Raw genomic sequence first — 22,616 nt, forward strand, 5'->3', positions numbered from 1 at the left:
CTCTTCTGGATAAGCTTCCTTTAGTAGATCAATTTCCTTAACCGAATATAGCAAGAATCCGATAACTGACGACTTGACAACTCTCATCGGCTAATCTCAGGACTTCGAAGCCGATGTTGACTCTAAGCCGATGACTACCCCGGGCTTACTAAATTTCACTGTTAACAGTAACATGGATAAATTATCTATTTAATTATAAATAAAGGAAAATTTCAAATAAACTAACATTATGATTTAACTTAAGAATTATAATCATTTGGCTTTCTAATTATTGATCTTTTTTACTTAGTTAAAAATTAGGAGACAAAGAAATTAAATGAGTGAGGAAAGGAAGAGAGAGTTGAAGGGAAGAGATCGTGCGTGCATATAATTGTAATAATTATTTTTACCGGGTTGTTGTGTTTTAGTTGCAATTACTTTTTTAACTAAAAATTGAAAAACGATTTATTGATTGATTAAAATCTTTCCTTTTTACTTGTCTTCTCTAGTATATTCACAGTAGATATTAAAAATACGAACTATAATCTAATAATGTTATTTTGACTTATTCTAATGTTATAATGGGGGAGTAGCTTTTTAAAGCATTCCTCAGAGTTAGGTTCATTTTACGTTTATCCATATAGATCTAATTTAATTATTCCAAAGTCATATATGGTGACAAAATATGTACCATTATCTTTCTATAATTTTATAATTGTTCAAATGGCACATAAAAATCAGAAAATTATAGCCCCAAAGTGGCATATTTCTTCTCAAAGCAGTTCAGCATCGGCGAGCCACCGCTGCTCGTCTCGGCGGAGGCCGACACCGGCAACGACCTTGTGTGGGTGAAGTGCAGCCCCTGCAACGGCTGTGATCTACCGCCGAGCCCCTTGTACGACCAGGCGCAGTCGAGCAGCTCCGGCGAGCTCCCGTGCTCGAGCCGGCTGTGCAAGGCACTCGGCAGCCGCCGCGTCATCTCCGACCAGTGCACCGACGACCCACCGCTGTGCAGCTACCGCTACGTGTACGGCCTCTCAGGAGACCATTACACGCAGGGCGTCCTCGGGACGGAGACCTTCACCTTCGGCGACGGCTACGTCGCCAACAACGTCGGGTTCGGCTGCAGCGACACGATCAGCGGCAGCCATTTCGGCGGCACGGCCGGCCTGGTCGGGCTCAGGAGGGGCACACTGTCCCTCGTCTCGCAGCTCGGCGCTAGCCGTTTCGCCTACTGCCTCGCTGCTGAACCCAACGTCGAGAGCACGATCCTTTTCGGCTCCCTCGCCGCCCTGCACACGAGCGCCGGAGACGTGTCATCGACGCCGCTGGTCAAGAACCCCCGACGATACACGCTCTACTACATAAACCTGCTGGGCATCTCGTTCGGAGAAAGTCGTCTCCTGATCGAGGACGGCACGTTCGCCACCAACAGTGACGGCAGCGGCGGCCTCATTGTGGAGATTATGGGTACCCCATACCCACACGGCATGGTTATCCTACTGGTTATAGGGGATAACTTATATCCATAGAATATGTAACGGATCATGACTTGGGTATTATGTTTCTTTTATATTATGGAACGGTCTAAAGTCCTAGTTTGATTATGTTGTACAGTAGATTTAGGAAACCGATACCGTATTGGTTAAGGTTTCTATCTTGTAATCCTGCCCCCCATTCTATATAAGGTAGGCAGGAGGCCCTCTAGGGGGCATGAGACAACTAGATCGTCAGATCAATACTACACCCGGTGGATTCAAATCCCCAAACAGGAGTAGGGTATTAATTCTCATTGAGAGGGCTTGAACCTGTCTAAATCTTTTGTCTCCGTATTCATCCACTTTTAGGTCTCGTGCGCTACCCCTTTTATTATTGCCAAATTCATGTTTCAACAGTTGGTGCGCCAGGTAGAGGTGCGTCGAGTTCCTTGTCGAAAAGTGCGATGGAATCAATTTTCAGGAGTCGCTGGCATTGGCTTCGCTTGTGTAGCGTGAGATCCGCCGCCGTTGACGCCATCTTCCGATCAAATCAATCTACAAAGAGATATCGGGTTTGTCATTCCAATCTATCGTCTTTAGATTGAAATCTAATCACAAATTTTTGATGCACTGGTATTTTTCTTGTTTTCATGTCTAGACGATTTGGCTATGCACCGCACGTCGGGAAAAGCCATCCGCTGCCAGGACGATCGACGGGTTTGGCCGTACTGCACATCGCCAGCGATCTTGACCAAGCTGTGCATATATCTCGTCCCTGCTGGGGCTTGGAGGCTTCGAGCTCGTGTCCTCCTGGCCGGTTTCAAATCCCGCGATCTGGGTCATCGCTAATCATGTCATGCAAACATGCATGTGTGCCGGACAAATCAGGGCTTGGATGGATCGATATTTATTCGTTTGCATGTGCGGTCAATTAATGACACATGTTCCGGCCACTATGTCACGGCTGCATCGTCATGTCTTTACCATCCATCTACAGAAGCATGCATGCATACCCAAATTTATACAGCATATATGTTTTGTATTTCTAATCAGATCAATCTGGGTTCTTACTTGCACTTGCATGTAATCATCGTTGACCGGCTGGCCGATTCTTCTGGTTGCTTCTACTGCCGCCAGGGCGCCTCACCATCTCAGTGTCGATTGCTTTATTAGCCCTAGCGACACAGTGCAACACCAACGACCAATTTTCTCCGTCTCTGAGTCAGTCTGGTCGAGGAGATCAATATCGGCGAGTTCAACAATTTAATCTCCGACTTCGCTGGGTTTTTCCTTTTCAACTTTTTGTTGTTTATTAGATTGATCTCTAAATATCAGATTAATCTCTTGGTATTTCCTGTTGCTTACATGTAATGCCGTGGCACTACTGTTGTCGATTGGTGTTTCCGCCTGCACGGCTGGCCTATTATGCCGCCGTTGTTCGGCGTCTACGACTTCACCGCCAGCCTGCCTCTGTCGCCGCCGACTGGTGTCCTCACCTATACGATTGGCGGACACCGCCGCCATTGATGGGCCTCATCATCTACACCACAGGCTTGCTTCCACCGCCGCCGACTGGTGTTTTCATTGCCATTGATGAACGACTTTGTTCCCGCATCGGCCACCTCGGCCGTCACCAAGGGAAAGACCAGAAAGCTAAGTCATCATTAATTTTCTTTATACGATATTTTCCTTTTCCTCTGCCTCACTACATCAACTGGTTCGCCGTTGACTAGTGAGTCGGGGGCTACAGATGTTATATCATATTGTTTAAAAAATTTTCATAATATTTATCTTGATTGCTTGCGACATAATCTGAGTACAAAAGTGCCTATCGAGTTATGGAGTTCTATCTTCCTATGCTTTCCGTTTGGTTTGTCAATGGATAGTTGCCTTTGGGCCGATTCCTTGCACCCGGGGGCTCATTGGATGGACCGAGTAACGCAAGGTGCTAAGTATTACTCGGAAGAAATCAAAAGCATAGAGATAAGATAATTTATTTTCTACTCTTAATAATTGCAAAAGTACTTGAGTAGTAAACTCCGATCCGTGAAACTTTGTTCCATTAATGATGAACTCATATCACTCATATGCATGTTTGGGAAGTGCCTAGGCCAACTCCCAGTGCTTGGGGGCTATCACTAGTCGGGCAGAGTGTTTAAACGTAAGGAGTCATCTGCTTGGGGAAATCAAAATTGACAAGAGGAGAAATACATATTTATAAACATTTTTAAATACTTGAATTTTCCTCGAGTATTATATTTACATCAGATACTACTCATCCTATATGTTTGTTCAATAGGATCCAGATCTAGATATGCATAAAAGGGATTCATAGCTTTAAGCTTATCTCCTACGCTTCAGGAATGGATCAGTCAGAACATCACCACCGGCTTGCCTTTGCCGCCGCCGACTGGTGTCTCCACCTGCACGGCTGTCCTATTATGCCACCGTTGTTGGGCGTCTACGTCTTCACCGACCGGCTTGCCTTCACCGCCGCCGACTAGTGTCTTCGCCTGCACGGCTGGCGTATTATGCCGCTGTTGTTGGTTGTCTACGTCTTCACCGACCGGCTTGCCTTCGCCATCGCTGACTGGTGTTTCCGCCTGCACGGCTGGCCTATTATGCCGCCGCTGTTAGGCGTCTACGTCTTCACCGACCGGCTTGCCTTCGCCGCCATTGATTGGTGTCTTCGCCTGCACAGCTGGCCTATTATGCCGCCGTTGTTGGGCGTCTACGTCTTCACCACCGGCTTGCCTTTGCCGCCGTCGACTGGTGTCTCCGCCTGCACGGCTGGCTTATTATGCCACCGTTGTTGGGCGTCTACGTCTTCACCGACCGGCTTGCCTTCGCCGCCGCTGACTGGTGTTTCCGCCTGCACGGCTGGCCTATTATGCCGCCGTTGATAGGCATCTACATCTTCTCCGCCGGCTCGCCTCCGTCGCCGCCGACTGGTGTTTCCGCCTTCACGGTTGGTTGGTCACACTACCGTTGTTGGGCGTCTATGTCTTCACTATTGGCTTGCCTTCGTTGCAACCGACTGGTGTCTCCGCCTGCACGCCTGGGCTATTATGCCCCCGTTGTTGGATGTCTACATCTTCACCGATCGGCCACCTCGTATGATGCCAACTGGTGCTATCGTCTTCACCATTGGTCACGTCGCCGCCACCGCTAATAGGCGTCAGCATCTTCAACACAAGCTGCCTACGTTTGCTGCCAACTGGTTTCTTCACTTCCATGGCTACATGATTCTGCCACTGTTGATTGGCCTTATCATCTTCACCGCCAGTCGTCTCGTCTGCTGCTGACTAGTGCCCTCGCCTCTATGGCTAGTTTATGCTTCTACCACTACTGATGTACGTCATCGTTTTCATTGTTGGACGCCTTGTCTGACACCAACGGGTTTGTTCGCCTCCACGGCTGCACGTCTTCATCATTATCGACTGGTGTCATCGTCATCACTGGTTTGCCTTCGCCGCCGACTGCTGTTTTTATCTTCACAACTACGCGTCTTCGCTACCGGTTTGCTTCTGTTGCCGCCGACTCGTGTTCACTTCATCACGGCTATGCAACTTTGTCACCATGGTGGAGCGACTTTATCTTCATTATCTTCTGCACTGGCAAACTCTATTGCCGCTACTTCGCAAGTTTTGCTACTTCACCAACCACGACGTCTACAAGAGCTTCGACATCTCGGCATGCACTTCCATATTCGATGTCGTGTTATTATACTACAACAAGTCGTTCCCTAATTTTCAAGATTTCTATTCGGACATACTCAACGCATATCTTTACTCAAGCAATGAGTACTTGACGACAAGAAGCTACAATTCTCGACTCTATGTTCAGTTGGTTTCCAACTAACCAAAGAGTCGGGGGCTACGCAAATACTAGCTGAAGCAATTAATTAATCAGCCAATGAGTCAACTCCAAGAGTCGTTATCTTCGTCTTCGCTTCAGAGTCAACATTTTACTTCAGCGACTCCAATTATTACACCGGCAGTTTTGATTTCTGGACGCTGCCACAATTTACTCCAAAATTTTCAACTATCAAATTTGAGATTTAATCTACATGTATAGAGTTTAGAGTTATCAACCAATAAGCTCAGTTTCAACGAATTGGACAATAGCCTCTACGTTCTTCCAAGCGGAGCATCTGCAACAGCTATAACACCAAGTTCTACTAACATCTTTATAAATCAAGGGGCATTGCATCAGACTTCATTATGTACACGCTTGCATCAAGGAAATTACTCGAGCTTCGATATCTTCTCAACAGTGTGATGGATTATTATCATTGACATCATCACCAACACCTATACTTCATCGGCCCAGACATCTCCACCGTTGCTAATGGGTGACTACGTCTTCGTCTCCGGTTGCTTCTGTCATTGCCGACTTGTTATTTCACCTTCACGGTTGACCTACTATGCAAACGCTAATGAGCGTCTATGTCATTATTATCGACTATTTCCTGCATTTTCATGATTGGAGGATTTCGCCATCGTCATTGATGCGCGTCTACGTCTTCATCGTCGGCTTGGTTTTATTGCCACCGACTGATATTCTCGCCTTTATGGCTGGCTTATTATATCGCCGCTAATGGGCGTTTTCATCTTCTTCACCAGCTGTCTCGTCTGTCTCCGACTGATTATTTCGTCACCATGGCTACAAAACTCTGTCGCTATTACTGGGTGCCTTCATCTTCACTGCTAGTTGATCTGATTGCTACCGATTGGTTTCTTCGCCTCCACGGCTATGCGACTTCATCACCTTTGATTGGTGTCAATGTTTTCACTACCACTGACATCTTTTGTCGCCTCTGATGAGCAATATCATCTTCATGTTGGTCCTTTCGTCTCCATGCCGATTGCATCAGCTATCATCGATGGACAATTTCAACTACTCCAAAACGATAAGCTATATGCTCAGGGGATTACGAGCTCAAGCACAAGGATCATACCTTCAAGTTGGATTTTGTTTTAGATACATGCAACATGCACTCGTAGTCCTGAGATTATTTTCTAAGCTCGAAGACTGGACTAATCATTATTCCCGATAAGGGCTATCAACCGAATACTTGCACCAGTCGGGATTCAATTTTTATATCTATTTTGGAGTATCCCATAAGGGATAATCACTCAGATCAGAAGCTATTCATATGAGCTACACTTAGTCTTATCACCCGGAAGATTTATTACTCGGGAGCATGTTACATATGTCATCCTTTAAAGGGTGTCGAAGGCATATTTTTTTGGCCTAGGCCTAATATGTCTGCAGCCCATATTTACAGGTGTGGCCTGTCACGTTCTTTTAGGGAGTTAGGCACTTTTTGCTTAGGCCAAAGTGCGCGTGATCAAGTGCCCAATACCTTAAAATCCTTTTATACCGTAGTTACTCAACTTTTTAGGAGTTGGTACAATGCATCTTAAAAGGTATCAAACAGTAAAGCTTTATATAGCTGCCCCGCTGACTTTTTTATATAAGTCAAGGTGTTGTTTGGGTTTTTAAGCAATTGATTGGATACAATATCGTTGCTTTTTGCCACGTAAGTGTGCATTTTTATTGACCAATATTATGGCTTAGGCTGATTATATATCTTGGTCATTTTCCAGGCGGTTGGTAAATCCTTTATGAGTTTATTTACTTGGATTTTACACCACATATGCCGTATATTTCCGGGTGTAGTGAAACCATGTGTCTTTTAGGGACTTAAGCACATCTGTTAAAGCAGTGTGCGCATGGCGTATGCCTAATACTTTGGATATTTCTTTATTCCCAGCATCCAAGCTTTTTTATAGTTGTTTTACTATGTGAATTTTCAATGATGTAGTCAACTCTAGGTTGCTCGCATCAATTTTTACAAAGCAGTTGGTATATCACTTGGATCATGTTATTTGGAGGATTCACACCGCATATGCTATATATTGATATTAAGTCGCTTGGTTGATTACAATTATCAAAACCACTCGGTTGGTTGGATTATTTATTCCTTGACTATATGCTTAGTTTGTTCAGCTAACCACATAGTCGGGGGCTACACCTATTAGGTGCATCTAGTCGATGCACCTGACTTTATTTTTCAGCCCTCCACAGTCTTCATATTTGGTAAAAGTACTCGGGAGACCATGGCAAAGATGATTGAAGCACTTGGCTTTCGAGTAATCTGGTTCGAGAGAAGATTATCTTTTCGACTGTGAAGGTCTCAGGGGCTACTGTGGAGATTATGGGTACCCCATACCCACACGGCATGGTTATCCGGCTGGTTATAGGGGATAACTTATATCTATGGAATATGTAACGGATCATGACTTGGGTATTATGTTTCTTTTATATTATGGAACGGTCTAAAGTCCTGGTTTGATTATATTGTAAAGTAGATTTAGGAAACCGATACCATATTGGTTAAGGTTTCTATCTTGTAATCCTGCCCCCCATCCTATATAAGGTGGGCAGGAGGCCCTCTAGGAGGCATGAGACAACTAGATCGTCAGATCAATACTACACCCGGCGGATTCAAATTCCCAAACAGGAGTAAGGTATTACCTCTCATTGAGAGGGCCTGAACCTGTCTAAATCTTTTGTCTCCGCATTCATCCATTTTTAGATTTCGTGTACTACCCCTTTTATTATTGTCGAATTCATATTTCGACAGTCATCTTCGACTCCGGCACGACGTACACTTTCCTCAAGGTAGCGGCGTACCAGGTGGTCAGGCAGGCCGTCACGTCGGAGATACAGAGCGCGGGCTACGAGGTGGTCAGCGCCGGCGGTGGCAACAACAAACTCGACACTTGCTTCGAGGCGAATCAACAGGCGGTGGAGCAGATGCCGCCGCTCGTGCTGCACTTCGATGGGGCGCGGACATGAGCCTGAACGGAGGCAACTACCTCACGACCTTCCCCAAGGGTTTGGTCTGCATAGCGATAATGAGCTCGTCGGACGAGTCGATCATCGGGAACATCATGCAGGCCAACTTCCGTCTTCTTCATGACCTCGACAGCATGACGTTGTCATTCCAAGCTACAGATCAATGTTGATGATCCTGAAGGTTGAGCTGGAGGCTTATAATAGCTCTGAGTATGCCGATAGTAAATCCATATGGTTTCTTGTCTTGCTTAATTCACACGAGTCAATAGGATAACGAGGGACAAATAAGAGAAAGGGTGAATTCTAAAGCGGCATAAGAATACACCCTAGTCGGAAAGAGCTTGTAAAAGTGAGACACATATATATGTACCCTAAAATATAAATGGTCAGATGGGCTGCCCGGCACGGCCTGAGGTTAGCCGGGCAGTACGGCTTGACCAACTCGCCGTGCATGTTCTGCCTGCCCACGACTGCACCTACGGTCCAAGCACAACCCAATAAGGCTCGCACTGCTACAAAACATCAAATAGGTGTCACCACTATAGGTGCTAGAAGTGCTAAAATCGGCACATATAGGCCTTTTTCCACCTCCGCGGGTTGAAATTGTAAAAAACCGACACCTTTAAACAATTATAAGTGTCGGTTCTAAATAAAAACCGACTCTTATTCTATATGTGTCGATTTAAAAAAAACAAAACCTTTAATATTAAAAACCGGCACCTATAATGCCGAGTTTTTTTAAGAAATGGCACCTACTAATTGAGCCAAGCTGAGATGAGTTGAGCCTGTGGGCCCCACCACGATGCGTCGAGAGATAAGGTCCGCTCGTTCTATATGTCTCGTCTACTCTCGATCCCTCTCTTTCTCTCCTCTCGGCGGCCGGCAACCCAGCGGCGCCGCCCTACCCACCGTTCTCTCTCTCTCTCTCTCTCAGCGGCCTGGTGGAGGTGGTGGTGGTGGCGGCGGCGGCGGCGCCTCCCCTCCACCAGATTTGGCCGCAAGCGGCGGCCCGGCAGGAGGGGAGGCGGGGGCGGTGGCGGGAAGGAAGGCGACGGCCAGCGGGAGGGGACTCGGCGACGGCTCATGTGTTCTTGTGTACGACTTGTATCTTAATCTCGTGTTCTTCATGTTCATGTTTCATGTGAAATTGCTTGATGCATTGGCTCAATTCGAGCATATGCATCCTTAATCTCGTGTTCATGATGTGTTCTTCATGTTCATGTTTCATGTGAAATTGCTTGATGCATTGGCTCAATTCGAGCCGATGCATCCTTAATCTCGTGTTCTTGATGTGTTCTTCATGTTCATGTTCATGCTTCATGTGAAATTGAATTCGAGCCGATGCATCGAGCCGGCCTTTTTTTTTGCGTTCTGAGACCTCAAAGGTGCTGATTCTAAAACCGGCACCGATGACTTAAAGTCATCCGTGGTGCCGGTTAGGAAAACCGGCACCTAAGACCTGTTCCCAACCGACACTAATTAGCTTCTCTGTAGTAGTGTCAAGCCATGCCATGTCGGCCTGAAGGTACAATCAGCCAATGGTGTTCGTGCTTGAATAAGTCTATTTTCTCTCCCTCATCTCTTTCGGGCATGCTTCGTATGGCTGGAATAAGTCTGTTTTAGCTCCCTTATCTCTTTGGACCCGCTGATCATTGGGCCGTGCCAGGCCAGCACGTCGTGCCAAAGAAGAGGCCCAGCATGGCCAGCTTGGGGGGGCTTTTGATTGAGAGGATGACCGGGGAAGGGGGATAAGCATGTTGTGGCTCCCCGTTGCATGCGTGCTTTTATAGGAATCAGTACTTGTGGCATCAGCTAGCCGTGCACGAAAGCTTTGCTGTCGTCGCTCCGCCACGGCTCCCTCGCATCTCTTGCTCAGAGTGGAGAAGTGGGTGAGGGGGTGGTGGAGAGGAAGGAGAATGAGAGATTCAAATGAGCAAATATTTTTCAAAAATTGTGAGCGATCCTGACCGTTCAATATAATCCGACGGCTCTCAGCACACCTAACATCGACTTGGGTCGCGCACCTGCCACATGGGCCCATGTGCGCTTAACATGCTGCGCTGTGTGTGAGAGAGATGGATATGGGCTGTGCTTCCAATTATGAGCCTAATTATGCTTTAGTTATTTTTAGTCGATTTAAACTTTTTTCAGTTTCAGAATTAGTTTAACCACTATCTGAGCCATTAAAAATTGCTGAAAATTGAGATCGTTTTTCCTTCTTCATAAGCAAACAGTACCTAAATAGTACTCCAGTTAATTTCGAGCCACACCCACCTTACCCTGCAAAGTCCTTTGATACGGCGACATCACATAAGCAAACAGTACCGTGACAACCAGACCATCAGCAAAACCCAGCAAAAACGGCAGCCCGAAGATCTCGCCGACCGTGTCATAACTCCACCAGCCGTTTGCCCCGGTTCCAGCCCGGCCGAGCGCGTCGCCGTCGCAGTACTCGCCGTGGAGACCCGGGTTGCCGGCGAAGCTGGAGCAGGGGAAGGTGGAGAACTGGCTGACGTTCGGGATCACGCCGCGGAGACGGTTGTACGAGACGTCGAAGCAGGACAGGAAGGTGAGCCCCGTCAGCGACGCCGGTATCTCGCCGGCGAGCTCGTTGTGCGACAGGTCCAGCGCCTGCAGCGACGCCAGCGTCGCCGGTATCGGCCCGGACAGCGCGTTGCAGCTCAGGTTGAGGATGTTGACACTAGTGGAAAAACCATCTTTCGTCGGTCCGGCAAAATCCACAATAGTCCCGGATCCAAAAAAAAACCAGGACTAAAGATTGTTTTTAGTCCCAGTTATAAAAATTTTAATCTTTAATCCCGGTTGGTGTTCTAAAGATGATCTTTAGTCCCGGTTTATCCCTTGTCAGATGTATGTCAGGGGGCCGAGGATCTTTAGTCCCGGTTGGTGTTAATAACCGGGACTAAAGATCACCACTTTAGTCACAGTTGGTACTACCAACCGGAACTAAAGATCATCTTTAGTCCCGGTTGGTACTAAAATTAAACACATAGTATATAATCCCTATCCTTTATCCTCTCCTCCACACTTATCCCCTCTCCTCAGATCGAACTCTCTTCCTCATCCCCTCTCCTCCAACTCCTCCCCTTCCTCCTCTCCTCCCCTTCTCCCTTTCCGCCTCCCCCCTCCTCCCCTTCCCATCCGGCCGGCCGGCGGGCGGCGGCTGGCGGCGCCGCGCGTGGCGGCGAGCGGCGGTGGCCGTGGCAGGGGGCGGGGCGGCGCCTGGCGGAGGCCGGCACGGCCGCGGCCGGCGGCGGGCGGCGGGGCCGCGGCCGGCGGCGGGCGGCGGGGCCGCGGCGGCGGGCGGCGGCCGCGGGCGGCGAGGCGGCGCCCGGCGGAGGCCGGCAGGGCCGCGGCCGGCGGCGGGCGGCGGGGCCGCGGCGTCGCGCGCGGCGGCGGGCGGCGGCGGCCGGAGCGGGCGGAGGGGCCGCGGCCGGCGGGTCCGCGCCCGGCGGCCGGCGGCCGGGGGTGCCGCGCTCCGGCGGGATCGCGCCGGCGAGGCCGTTCTGGCTTAGGTCCAGCGACGGCGGGATGTTCGCGTCGTACCAGAGCTCGCCGCGGTCGACGTGCCAGTTGTACAACCGCACGCCGTAGTCGGACAGCCGAAGCTTCTGCTGGCTCGCCTTCATGTCGTCGCCGGCGGCGAGTGACTTCAGGCGGGTCAGAGCAAGCGGTATGTCGCCGGTGAGCGCGTTGCCGGAGAGGTCTATCCGGTACAGCGCGTCGAAGCCGCCGAGCCACGGGGGCACGGTGCCGGTTAACCGGTTCCACGACAGGTCCAGCACGGTCAGATGGGCACTAGTCCGCAGCCACGGCGGCACGGCGCCGCGGAGCGCGCAGCTGGCGATGCCGAGAAGCTGAAGCCGTGGGAACCCTCGGACTCCTCCGGCGTCCCCGCCGTCGCCACCCGCAGGCATCTCCTCGCCGTGGAAGTTCATCGTCAGGATGAGGACGGAGAGGGCGCGGCAATCTTGGAGCACCTGGAGCGCTTGCGCGATGCCGGTGATGCTGTTGTTACCGACGTTGAAGAAGGCCAGAGACTGCAGCCGCCGGAGCGCCGAGGGGACCGGCCCGGAGAGGAAGTTCCGGCGAAGGTTGACCACCCTGAGATGGCGGCAGTGCGAGAGGCTCGCCGGGATGCGGCCGCGCAGCAGGTTCCAGCCGAGGCGGACGGCGCGGAGCCTCGGGAGCCGCGTGAAGTTCAAGTCGAGGGCGCCATGGAGGGAGTTGTTCTCCATGTTCAGGTGCTCGAGCTCCGAGCACGACGACAGCGTGTGCGGCACCGTCCCGGCGAGCAGGTTGGACTCCTCCGAGAAGTTCCGCAGCCGCGGAAGCCGCCGGAACACGCCGTCGCGCAGCACGCTCAGGCTGTTGAAGGAGACGTCGAGGTGCACGAGCTCCGAGTAGCCGGGATCCGACGACCCCGCCGCATCTCCGAGCTCGCCGGTGAAGCTGTTGTGGCTCAAGTCCAGAACACGCAGCCGCGGCATGCGCAGGAGCAGCTCCGGCGGGATGGGTCCGTGGAGGGAGTTCAAGGACAGGTTGAGGAAGCTCAGCTTCTCCAGACGAGCGAGTGAGCCGCCCTGCAGGTTCAGGCCGCCGGCGAGCCCCCTGCCGGCGAGGTCCAGGCGGACCACCCGGAGCTCGGACGCCCCGAACAGGCGGCAATGAACCCCCGGCCACCGGCAACAGTCGAAAGAAGAGTTCACAGCGCCGCCGCCGCCGCCTGGCCACGCCGCGATCCCCGCGTCGAGACTGTCGGAGAAGCCGGAGAGCGCGCTCCGGTCGGCGGGAGTGCACGTGAACACGCCACGAGGGAGCTGCCATGCGAGGAAGAAGAGGAAGAAGAGTGGCCAAAATTGGGAGTTGATAGAGCTCATCCGACACTACTCCTATCTTGTAGTCCAGTTTGTACTTTAACTTTGCCACACTAGTACTTATTAGGATGTGCAGTGATACTGAACTTGTTCCATCCTCCAATTTACGGTAGATAGATTTTCTTTGAGGGTAGGTCACTTCTTATATTTTAGTACCTCCGTTTATTCAATATATATGATGCCGTTCACCTTTTATATTATGTTTGGTCATTTGTCTTATTAAAAAAATTAAGTAACATATTTTCTTTGTCGTGATTTGATTTGTCACTAAATGAACTTTAAATATTACTTATATTTTTAAGATTTACATATTTTTTTAAAATAAGATGAATGATGAAAGATTATAACAAAAGTTAACGGCGTCATATATTAAAAAACTTATTAAAAAAATTAAGTAACATATTTTCTTTGTCGTGATTTGATTTGTCAATATAAAAAACAGAAGGAGTCCTTACTTCTCAAGTGTAATGAATAAGTGATAAAATTGTGTGAGAACTTTCAACAGGATAGGCCAAGGAGGGGCATTCTCCAAGCCATTTTAGCAACGCCATAATTTATGTCTGTTGTGACAAGTGGTATGAATAGATTGGCGTTGAATAAGTAGCTCGCAAACGTGAGTAAAATGGTGGAAAAAAGACGTGCCAGTTGGCACGCGAGACGGCGTATTGCCCGTAAGACGGCATATTGCCTGTAAATAACATAAACTCGTTAAAAAAATATAAGTCTTGTATGTTTCTATTTGAGTTTTGTTAAACTCATCAGAAAATCTATTAACTTATTAAAGAAAAAGAAAAAGGAGCCTCCACGTTTGCTCTCACGGCCTAAAAATTCTCACATTAATAGGAGAAAAAGAAAAATAGAGTCCATATAGAAATATAATTTAGAAATAGTTGAAATTCGGAATTAAAAAAAGGAATATGGGAAGAGTGACTAGAGTCCATATAGAAATATAATTTATAAATAACTGAAATTCGGAATTAAAAATAAAGAATATTAGAAGAAGAGTATAAAGTCCATATAAAAATATAATTAAGAAATAATAGAAATTCGGAATTAAAAAGAGAAATATTAGAAGTAGAGTATAGAGCTCATATAGAAATACAACTAAGAAATAATAGAAATTCGGAATTAAAAATAAGGAATATTAGAAGTATAGTATAGAGTCTATATAGGAATTAAAAACTAACCAGAATTCATAATAAACATAATAAAATTAAAACTAGAGTTTAGAGTCCGTACAAAAAAAATATAGTTTATAAATAACTAAAATTCGAATTTTTAAAAAAAACATAGGAAGAAGAGTCTAAAGTCAATATAGAAATATAATTTAAAAGTAAGTGAAATTCGAAATTAAAAATTAAAGAAAATTGAAAGATGAGTTTAGAGTCCACATAGAAATACAATTATAAATAATAAAAATTCAGAATTTAAAATAAATAATATTAGAAGAAGAGCTTAGAGTCTATATAGAAATACAATTTACAGATAACGAAAATTCAGAAATTAAAAAATATTGAAAGACGAGTCTAGAGTCCATATAGGAATATAATATAAAAATAACTAAAATTTGATATTATAAATAATTAATAAGTAACACGTATATACAATTCAATATGAATATTACACATTACTAGTTCATAAAGTTAGTACAAAATTTAAAATTATGGTGTCATTTTAATATGTTTGAATAATACATTGAGAAAACATATATGCTATTATATGAGAGAAAATATAATGATGCTAGCCGCGCAATCTGCACGGACCAGAATGCTAGTTGTATATAAAATTAAGGCAGGACAAAGCCTTTTGTGCTTGTTCGAAGGTGGCTGCCCATGCATAACATAAACTCGTTCAAATAATATAAGTCTTGCATTTTTTAGTTGATTTTTTTGTCAAAATACGTTGGAAAATTGTAGATGAAATTAAGGCAGGGAGAGAGCTTTTTGTGCTTGTTTGAAGGTTGTCAACTTGGAGTTTTAAAACTTAAAACTGATATCACTATGCCACTTGACATTGATGCACTAATAATCTGATCTATATTTGGATGATTAATTGCATTAATTGGTAGAAATAATTTATTCATCATGACGTTTACGTGATTATTAATTGATGCGATTGAAATTCCCAAAATAAATCGATTTACTTGGGAATAGCTGGTGATATCAAACCTTGAAATTCCCAAAATAAACCGATTTACTTGGGCATAGCTGGTGATATCAAACCAGTAGGGCGGGGTCGGCCCACCGGCCAGCTAAGTGCTGCTTGGGCAGAGGGCATTTGCCCAAATAAAATAATCGGGACTGTTACAAGGTGCTAACAAATCAGGTGCCTGATTTCTTTTTGGTAAAAATTGGACGCTGTTTCACTAAGTAGATCGGAATTGTTAGTATATCGAAAATGTTTTATTATTTTAAAAAAGCTGATACACAACCAAATCGCCTCGTAACGTATGAAACAACGGTTCTAAAAAAAATCAGACGTTGTTTCACCTTATATAAAAACAATGTTTCAATAATTAGCGAAAAGATGTTTCAAATCACTGCAATATTTGATCCATACATAGTAAAACATCACAAGTATACCTGCTGAAACACTATTGGTGGAAAACAAATGAAACGGATTCCCTTAATAGAGCATTTCCGTAATATGCAAGTGATTTGTTGCAACGACGTGTGTGGTGGGGCGCGTGGAGGGAGTGCTCGGAGGCGTGGGAGGCGCGGGAGCATGCAGCGGACGCGCAGGAGGCGGCGGGTGCCCCATTTTTCTGCCTTTGATCGGGAGCCCTATCGCTGGCATTTTCCGGACTGTTACAACGCTCATACTATCTCTTTTCGTTTTCTTTTTCCCTAGTGCCACGCGTGGCTGATTCGGACCAATAAACAGCTGGCAGAAGAGCCAACATTAGATATATTTTGACTGATTGATTCTTTTTTATCAAAGTTCTTTAGATTTAACCAAATTAATAGAAAAAATTAGCAATATCTACAATACGAAAATAGTTTTATTAAATCTAACATCGAATATATTTTGATAGTATGTTTGTTTTTTATTGAAAATATTAGTATTTTTTTCAAACTTGGTTAAATGTAAAGAAATTTGAGTAAGAAAAAGTCAAACGACTTATAATATAAAACAGAGGGAGTATATGAAAACAATATTATAATAACAAATATCAAATATTTCATTATAGGTAGATAAAATCATTCTTTTTAAATTAATAAGACCAACTAACTCTATAATCAGTGGATTTATATATTATCATAATGCGTGACACGGTTTCAAGAAAAATGTTGAAAATGCAAGACTTTTCCTTAGAAAATTTGTTGTAATTTTAAACATAATTAATAAAATAAGGGTATGTGATTATAGTCAAACCGTTATATTTCTTTCTTTTGGCACGCATACTGTGTAGCATGTGTGTCGTATTTAGAATTAGTTTACAACACATAAATTCCAAAATCATATTTTTTTACTGTAAATTTTTTATGGATTTTGTTTATTTTTTTCTCCTTAGTCATTACATTCGGCAGTCTTCATGTTTGGCTGCATGTTCTGTTGCTGCGGGGCAGCTGACACCAACAGTACCACAAACACACAGCGCAGTTGGGAAGGAAGTGAAATTTCCTTTCAAAGTAGCATATACTTGTACTCGCTACTGTGACAGTTGGGAAGCTTCTAGCATATGCTAGATGTGTTGCTCAAAACTTTCTTTTCTTAGGAATTTTTTCTCTCATATAATTCCTAAATTTATCTCAAAGATTAATACTGCCACTTGGCCCAAGCGGCTGGCAGTAGCACTGCCAGCTTTAAAAGTACTTATTTATCGACTGATCTGCAGAAGCAGAAAGGTGATCAAACTTAAAAAGTGGAGACAATGTACAATGCCCATTTTCCGGTAGTTTGTCGAAGCCAAAATTCTTATATGTATTTCCTCGGTTTCATAAAAAACAAATATAGGACGGAATACGATAGATTTTAGATCAGATTCGTAGTACTGTGATGTGTCATATTTTATTTTACGTTTGGTTTTTATAGGACGGATACGAAGTACTTGGATTGATGAGCTACAGAAGAAAACTAGTTTTTTTCAGTTTTTTCCTTCCCCACGTGACAATTGAACACTTCAAACGCTTCACTGTCAGGTAGTAGTACAGTACACTACATCTGAATAGGTCAACTTACAGTAGATCAAAACTAAGGTCACGAACGAAGAAAGACCACAATAGCGACGCAATAGTCCAGCAGTCACTTCCAGCCTTCCAGGGATCAATATCCCGTGAAGAATAAACTACAGGGAAATCTCGCGAGATCGGGCAAAATCTTGTTGAGAGAAGTTGATTTTTTTAATCAGATTTTATTTGAACTTGAAGCAGTTTGAACAAAATTTAATAAAATTTAGAGAAATTATATTGTATTGAACTCGAAATTTTCAGCCAGGATTATAATATATAGCGATGGCCCGAGAGCGAAATTTCGTTGAGAAATTAATTAATCCCTGCTCGCATCACATAACACAACCGTGGGAGGAAGTCATCACAATTGGGAACATGATAGCACTCCAGGTGAGTACATTTCGTTAATTGAAGTTTTCAAAGGTAAGTGTAGCTATAATTTTCTATCACATGTTTGAATTGAGGAGGGATGCAAAGTTAGGTGCAGTATTGGCCTGTGTCATTTGCTTATAATTAGCTCAATTAGTGTGTGCTATGGATGGTGATTCGCGGGTAGGAATAAGTTAAGGGTCCGAAAACTGGGATAAATGTGTGATTGATGATGAAGAGCTATAGTTTCATCGGTATTATTCATGTGAATAATAACTTACTTTTTATTCTCTATTTTTCTAACAATATGTATCTCTAATTTAATTACTGAGGAGCTGCAGGTTTGCGTGAATTTCATGAGAATTGGATTCTTTTTTTCTCTATTAATCCTATGCTGCGTCGACCTTTTTTTTCTGCTTAGTCATCACTCGTTCTTTTTTTTTTTGCTCAGCCGAGCGTGCTTGCTGCCATTTGGAGAAAACACATGTTTTGTTTTATTAGGAATGCATCTTAGAATCACAATTTGATCTTATTTTTGCATTTGAATTTTCATATAATCAAAGTGCGGGATATCATATTTCATGTATAATCTCCTACAAAGTCTACTAAATTTATTTCTTATCGAACATAGTTTGGCAAATCAGTTTTATTTATTGTTAACAACTAATATACTTTTCACTCTTAGCTCGATTATTAAAAAAACATATTAAAACTTACATAGTAATTTTCGTAGCATAACGCGGGGAATCACCTAGTTAAGTACATACCAGGAGGTCTTGAAAAAAAAAGTATATAGGAGGAGAGAGAGAGGTGATCGATACCAGGAGGTGTCGGAAAAAAAAGTGTATAGGAGGAGAGAGAGAGTGTGTGGTGGGGAGAGCTTGCATGCGCATAGAAAGAGTGGAAGAGAGAGAAATGAGGTATGCATGCAGAGGTGCTATGGAGAGAAAAGTGATTTGCATGTTGCGAAGGGGCACATCAGGCACCCGATTTATAGTTGGGTCTAGTTTTGATTCAACAACCGGTCTTTGCAATCCATAGTGAGTATTTTTTAAAATAAAATATATTGGCTCATGCCGTTACGAAAATGGTAAATTGGAAAAATACCACTATGAAAACCAAAATCGGGTGGATGCCACTCATACTTCTATAAATTTACCATGCCATTGTCATCAAGATTTTATATGAGAGATATTGTATATTTGCGGTCTCGTATTTAAGGTATTCATAATCATACTATTTTGTTTCTACAGTCCTTTTAGTTTTTTATTACAGTACTATCAGCAATATTTATCGAGAATAAAATACCATATCTTAATTTGCACTACTTACTTTACTGTTTATCATTAATTTACTTTTTATCATGTTAGTAGGGTTTATTAATATCACTTTATAAAAAAACATGGTTTATACTCCGAATATATATTGCAAATAAAAAGGTTTAGGGCCTATAGAATCAAGGGGCTCTTGAAATTATAGAGCCGGTCCTGCCCTCTTGACCATCCACCGGTGGTTGCTTGGAGAGGAAGAAAAATGATGCATGTTTCCTGTTTGACGGAAATATTTATGGCGATGGCACGTTTCTAATTTATGATAATTCAGTGATACCCACCTAGTTTCGGCTTTAGTAGTGGTATTTTTCTGTTGGAAATTTGGTCATAATTCGGCATATTTTAGTCCAAAATATTAAGACAATAAACATGACATTTGCAATATGAGTAGATCTAGTGGCAGTGCTAGATGTATACAACTTGAGTATGCTTAATATGAAATAAGCATCAACATTTACATAGTAACGCAATGCTGCCATTGCGGAGGGTATTAACAAAGAAACATCTAATAGAATCAGGAGAATGAAAGTATACCCCGAGAACGTCCCACCGCTGGATTTTGAGGCAGTATTGCCTCCGTTGATGTCGTTCATCATCTTGTCTCCAATCTTCATTGACATCTTGGTGAAGGCGTCGATGCAGCAGCAGTAGCCGTGAAGAACAAGAGCAGTCGCGCTTGAAGCGCTACCCAAAAACTTGATCGCCCGCCTACCCATGCAGGTTCTCAAGCGGACGGAGTTTCGGAGGCACCTGCTCATCCCGTACACCTGTGCGCGTAGGTGAATAGAACCGGGGAAGGATTCTGCAGCTCAGGAACAGAGGAGGAGGAACTCGAAGTGCAAGAGAGGTCGGGAAGAACTTCTTACGTCCTTCTGGTCGCTGCGGAGTATATATATGCGAGGGCGAGAGTAACGTTCGGAGTCATCAACCACGGTGTTTAATTTCATAACCGACGCGCTCATTAATACAGAATCAATTCACCGCGTTCAATTCCGTAACCGACGGAATCAAATCAGTTCGGAGTCATCAACCACGGTGTTTAATTTCGTAACCGACGCGCTCATTAATACGGAATCAATTCACCACGTTCAATTCCGTAACCGACGGAATCAAATCTATTCACGGCGTTCAATTCTGTAACCGACGGAATCAATTCACGGTGTTTAATTCCGTAACCGACGAAATCAATTCACGACGTTTACGTTCATTGATATGAAATCAATTCTCCGTGTTTATTACCGTCCGTTATAAAACGAGAGAGCGCGCAGCAGCAGCAACTGTCTGCCTCGCCTCGCCTCGCCTCGCTTGGTTGTCCGCGCACCATCTCAACCGGTCAACAGAGACTCTCCACTAGCTCCGTATTTAAGTTGAGACCTCTTCACTTAGATTTTCAAGGTGGTATTATTACCCATAGCACTTAATGTGGGCCAATGGAATTTATTAGGATTTAATTGGGCCTAGCCCATTAATCTAACATTTTTCCAATACAACATTTCCGTAATGGCACGATCAAATTTACCCTTCTTTTTTCAAATTTACCAAAACAACTTAGATCTCAAAGTCAGAATCAAGATGGGATGAGGGGGAAGGGGGAGTTCTTCGATTTAGATGAACGTCGAGGTGGCGGCGACTTGATGGTAGACCACGACATCGTGAGGGAGGTGAGACGGGGTGACTGTCACGCCCAGAAATATAGCCTAAATTTCTAGACTATTTTGTGATTAAATCCCTGTCCAGGACCAACCAGGGTACACAAAATAACAAGTAATAAACAGATCCAAACGTAAATAAAGCGTAAATACTTACAGAAGAGGCACTTAATCCTCACACCGAAACGAAAGCAGCAGCAGTGGAAAAAGGCGATCCTAGCGGGGCTTCAGCTCCACTCCACAGGCAAAACTCAACTGGGGTCTGAGCCTTGGTCCTCTAACTTCGTCTTCAGCTCAGAAGCACTACACTTCTGAAAAGGGGGAACAATAGCAAGGCTGAGTACAACCACCGTACTCAGCAAGCCACACCAATGATGCATACGTGCAAGGGCATACAAGGACGGTTTGTGGCTATTTGCATAAAGGCGGTTGTAAAACATTTTATTGAGCAAAACAGTAAAATTTTTGAGTAATTAAAGTAATATTAAATCTCCACTGATCAACGCTACACCACGTTGAACAGGCCCAACCAACCCACCTGAACTACAATGCATTGGGTTGATTTATTAAGTGTGAGACTAATCATGGTGATTCTGGTCGATCGCCCATAACCGCGGGCACGGCTAGCGGGCAGTCCCCTCTCATGCCTAGGTGAATCCGGAAGCGACAGAGGCCATCGCAGGGCCCGCCCCGCTCCATCACGCCCACCCTTGCCTGGATGCGTCAGCCAGAGAAAAGCTATACTTCAAGTCAGGCAGTTACCCATTCCCGCTTGTGGCAAGCGTTGTATGTCTTCCAGTGCATCCCGCGAACCAGTCCTTAATTGTCGTGGGTGCGACCAACAAAACCATGCACCAACAGCCCACCATTCAGTCACGTTTTAGTTGGATACTTATGGCCAATGAAACATGGTCGGGTGTCTTGAGCACGCAGCTCATCATGACACTAACAGGTCTAATACTGTAGTTATCTCATCAAATGAGCTAGTGGTAATTAAGCATGGCTAAGCATAAAGTTCTAGCTAGATCAACATAAGTGACACAGCCTAGTCGAATTATCACCCACGGTTGATAAAGGACATATATCAAATAATATGGCACAAGCAAGCAGATAGGTAAACCCTGGTCCCATGTAATTAGCAAAACGATGCATATTTATTTGCAAACAATAAAACATTTATAAATTGGGATCAACACGCTCAAGGGGAATGTGTGACTTGCCTTGCTTCTTCGAAAGAATCTTCTGAACCCTTTTCCTTGCGACCGCGGACTTCCGAAACAACGGATTCTACGCGCTGGCACGCAAACAAGGAAAAACTCTAATAAACATCAAGGGAACAGTACATGAAAAGTAAACAAACATTTAGAGCTCAATTTTAGATGAATTTTGCAAGTTGAATGGCTCAATTCGGAGTTCGAATGAATTAGTTATGAATTTTAGAAGTTTTGAGCCAATTAAATGAATTTCTAGAATTAAATACGATTTATGACGCAATTATTAATTATTCTTTCAAAGGAAAAAAGCCGTCGCTGATGTCATCAAAGAGGCTGGCGCTGACAGGTGGGCCCCACACGTCAGTGGGCAAGGAAGCGGTCCACTGTGGACCGGGACCACAAGGGCGGTCCACCGCCGGTCCACGGGTTGGATGGGCTAGATCGGTCAAGCCGATCGGGCGGCTGAGGGGAAGACAGCCAGGGAGGGCACGAGCGCGGCCGAGACCGGCCCGGCCGAGCGATGACACACGACGGCGCGGGAGTGGCAGCGGCGCACGCGAGAGGGTGATGGCGCGGCGCAGCCAAGGCACAGGCGCGGCTCAAAGCAGGCCCGGCCGAGCCAAGGCACCGCGGCGGCACGCGGCCACCAGCGGCAGCAG

General features: G+C 45.1%; 2 protein-coding genes across 2 annotated transcripts; one reads left to right on the forward strand and one right to left on the reverse strand.

Moving 5' to 3' along the window:
- Positions 1-130: 130 nt before the first annotated feature.
- On the forward strand, positions 131-8,324 carry LOC127756278 (aspartic proteinase nepenthesin-1-like). Its single transcript, XM_052281660.1, has 3 exons — positions 131-167; positions 721-1,413; positions 8,110-8,324. The coding sequence occupies exons 1-3, from the start codon at positions 131-133 to the stop codon at positions 8,322-8,324; spliced, it is 945 nt and encodes a 314-aa protein (XP_052137620.1).
- A 2,253-nt stretch (positions 8,325-10,577) lies between these two features.
- Positions 10,578-13,225, reverse strand: LOC127756279 (phytosulfokine receptor 1-like). The gene is made up of 2 exons (XM_052281661.1): positions 11,892-13,225; positions 10,578-11,025 (listed from the first exon to the last, which is right to left on the reverse strand). The coding sequence occupies exons 1-2, from the start codon at positions 13,223-13,225 to the stop codon at positions 10,578-10,580; spliced, it is 1,782 nt and encodes a 593-aa protein (XP_052137621.1).
- Between the last annotated feature and the right edge of the window lie 9,391 nt (positions 13,226-22,616).

Source organism: Oryza glaberrima, chromosome 12, assembly GCF_000147395.1.
Source record: "Oryza glaberrima chromosome 12, OglaRS2, whole genome shotgun sequence".
NCBI classification, from domain to species: Eukaryota; Viridiplantae; Streptophyta; class Magnoliopsida; order Poales; family Poaceae; genus Oryza; species Oryza glaberrima.

Excerpts from the sequence above, each read along its gene's own strand:
- LOC127756278 (XM_052281660.1), top strand. The coding sequence starts at position 131 with ATGACTACCCCGGGCTTACTAAATTTCACTGTTAACA. Across the intron at positions 168-720 it reads ACTAAATTTCACTGTTAACA|AAAATTATAGCCCCAAAGTG; the intron begins GTAACATGGATA and ends CATAAAAATCAG. Across the intron at positions 1,414-8,109 it reads CGGCACGTTCGCCACCAACA|TCATCTTCGACTCCGGCACG; the intron begins GTGACGGCAGCG and ends ATATTTCGACAG.
- LOC127756279 (XM_052281661.1), bottom strand. The coding sequence starts at position 13,225 with ATGAGCTCTATCAACTCCCAATTTTGGCCACTCTTCTTCCTCTTCTTC. Across the intron at positions 11,026-11,891 it reads GTCGACCGCGGCGAGCTCTG|TGTCAACATCCTCAACCTGA; the intron begins GTACGACGCGAA and ends TTTTTCCACTAG.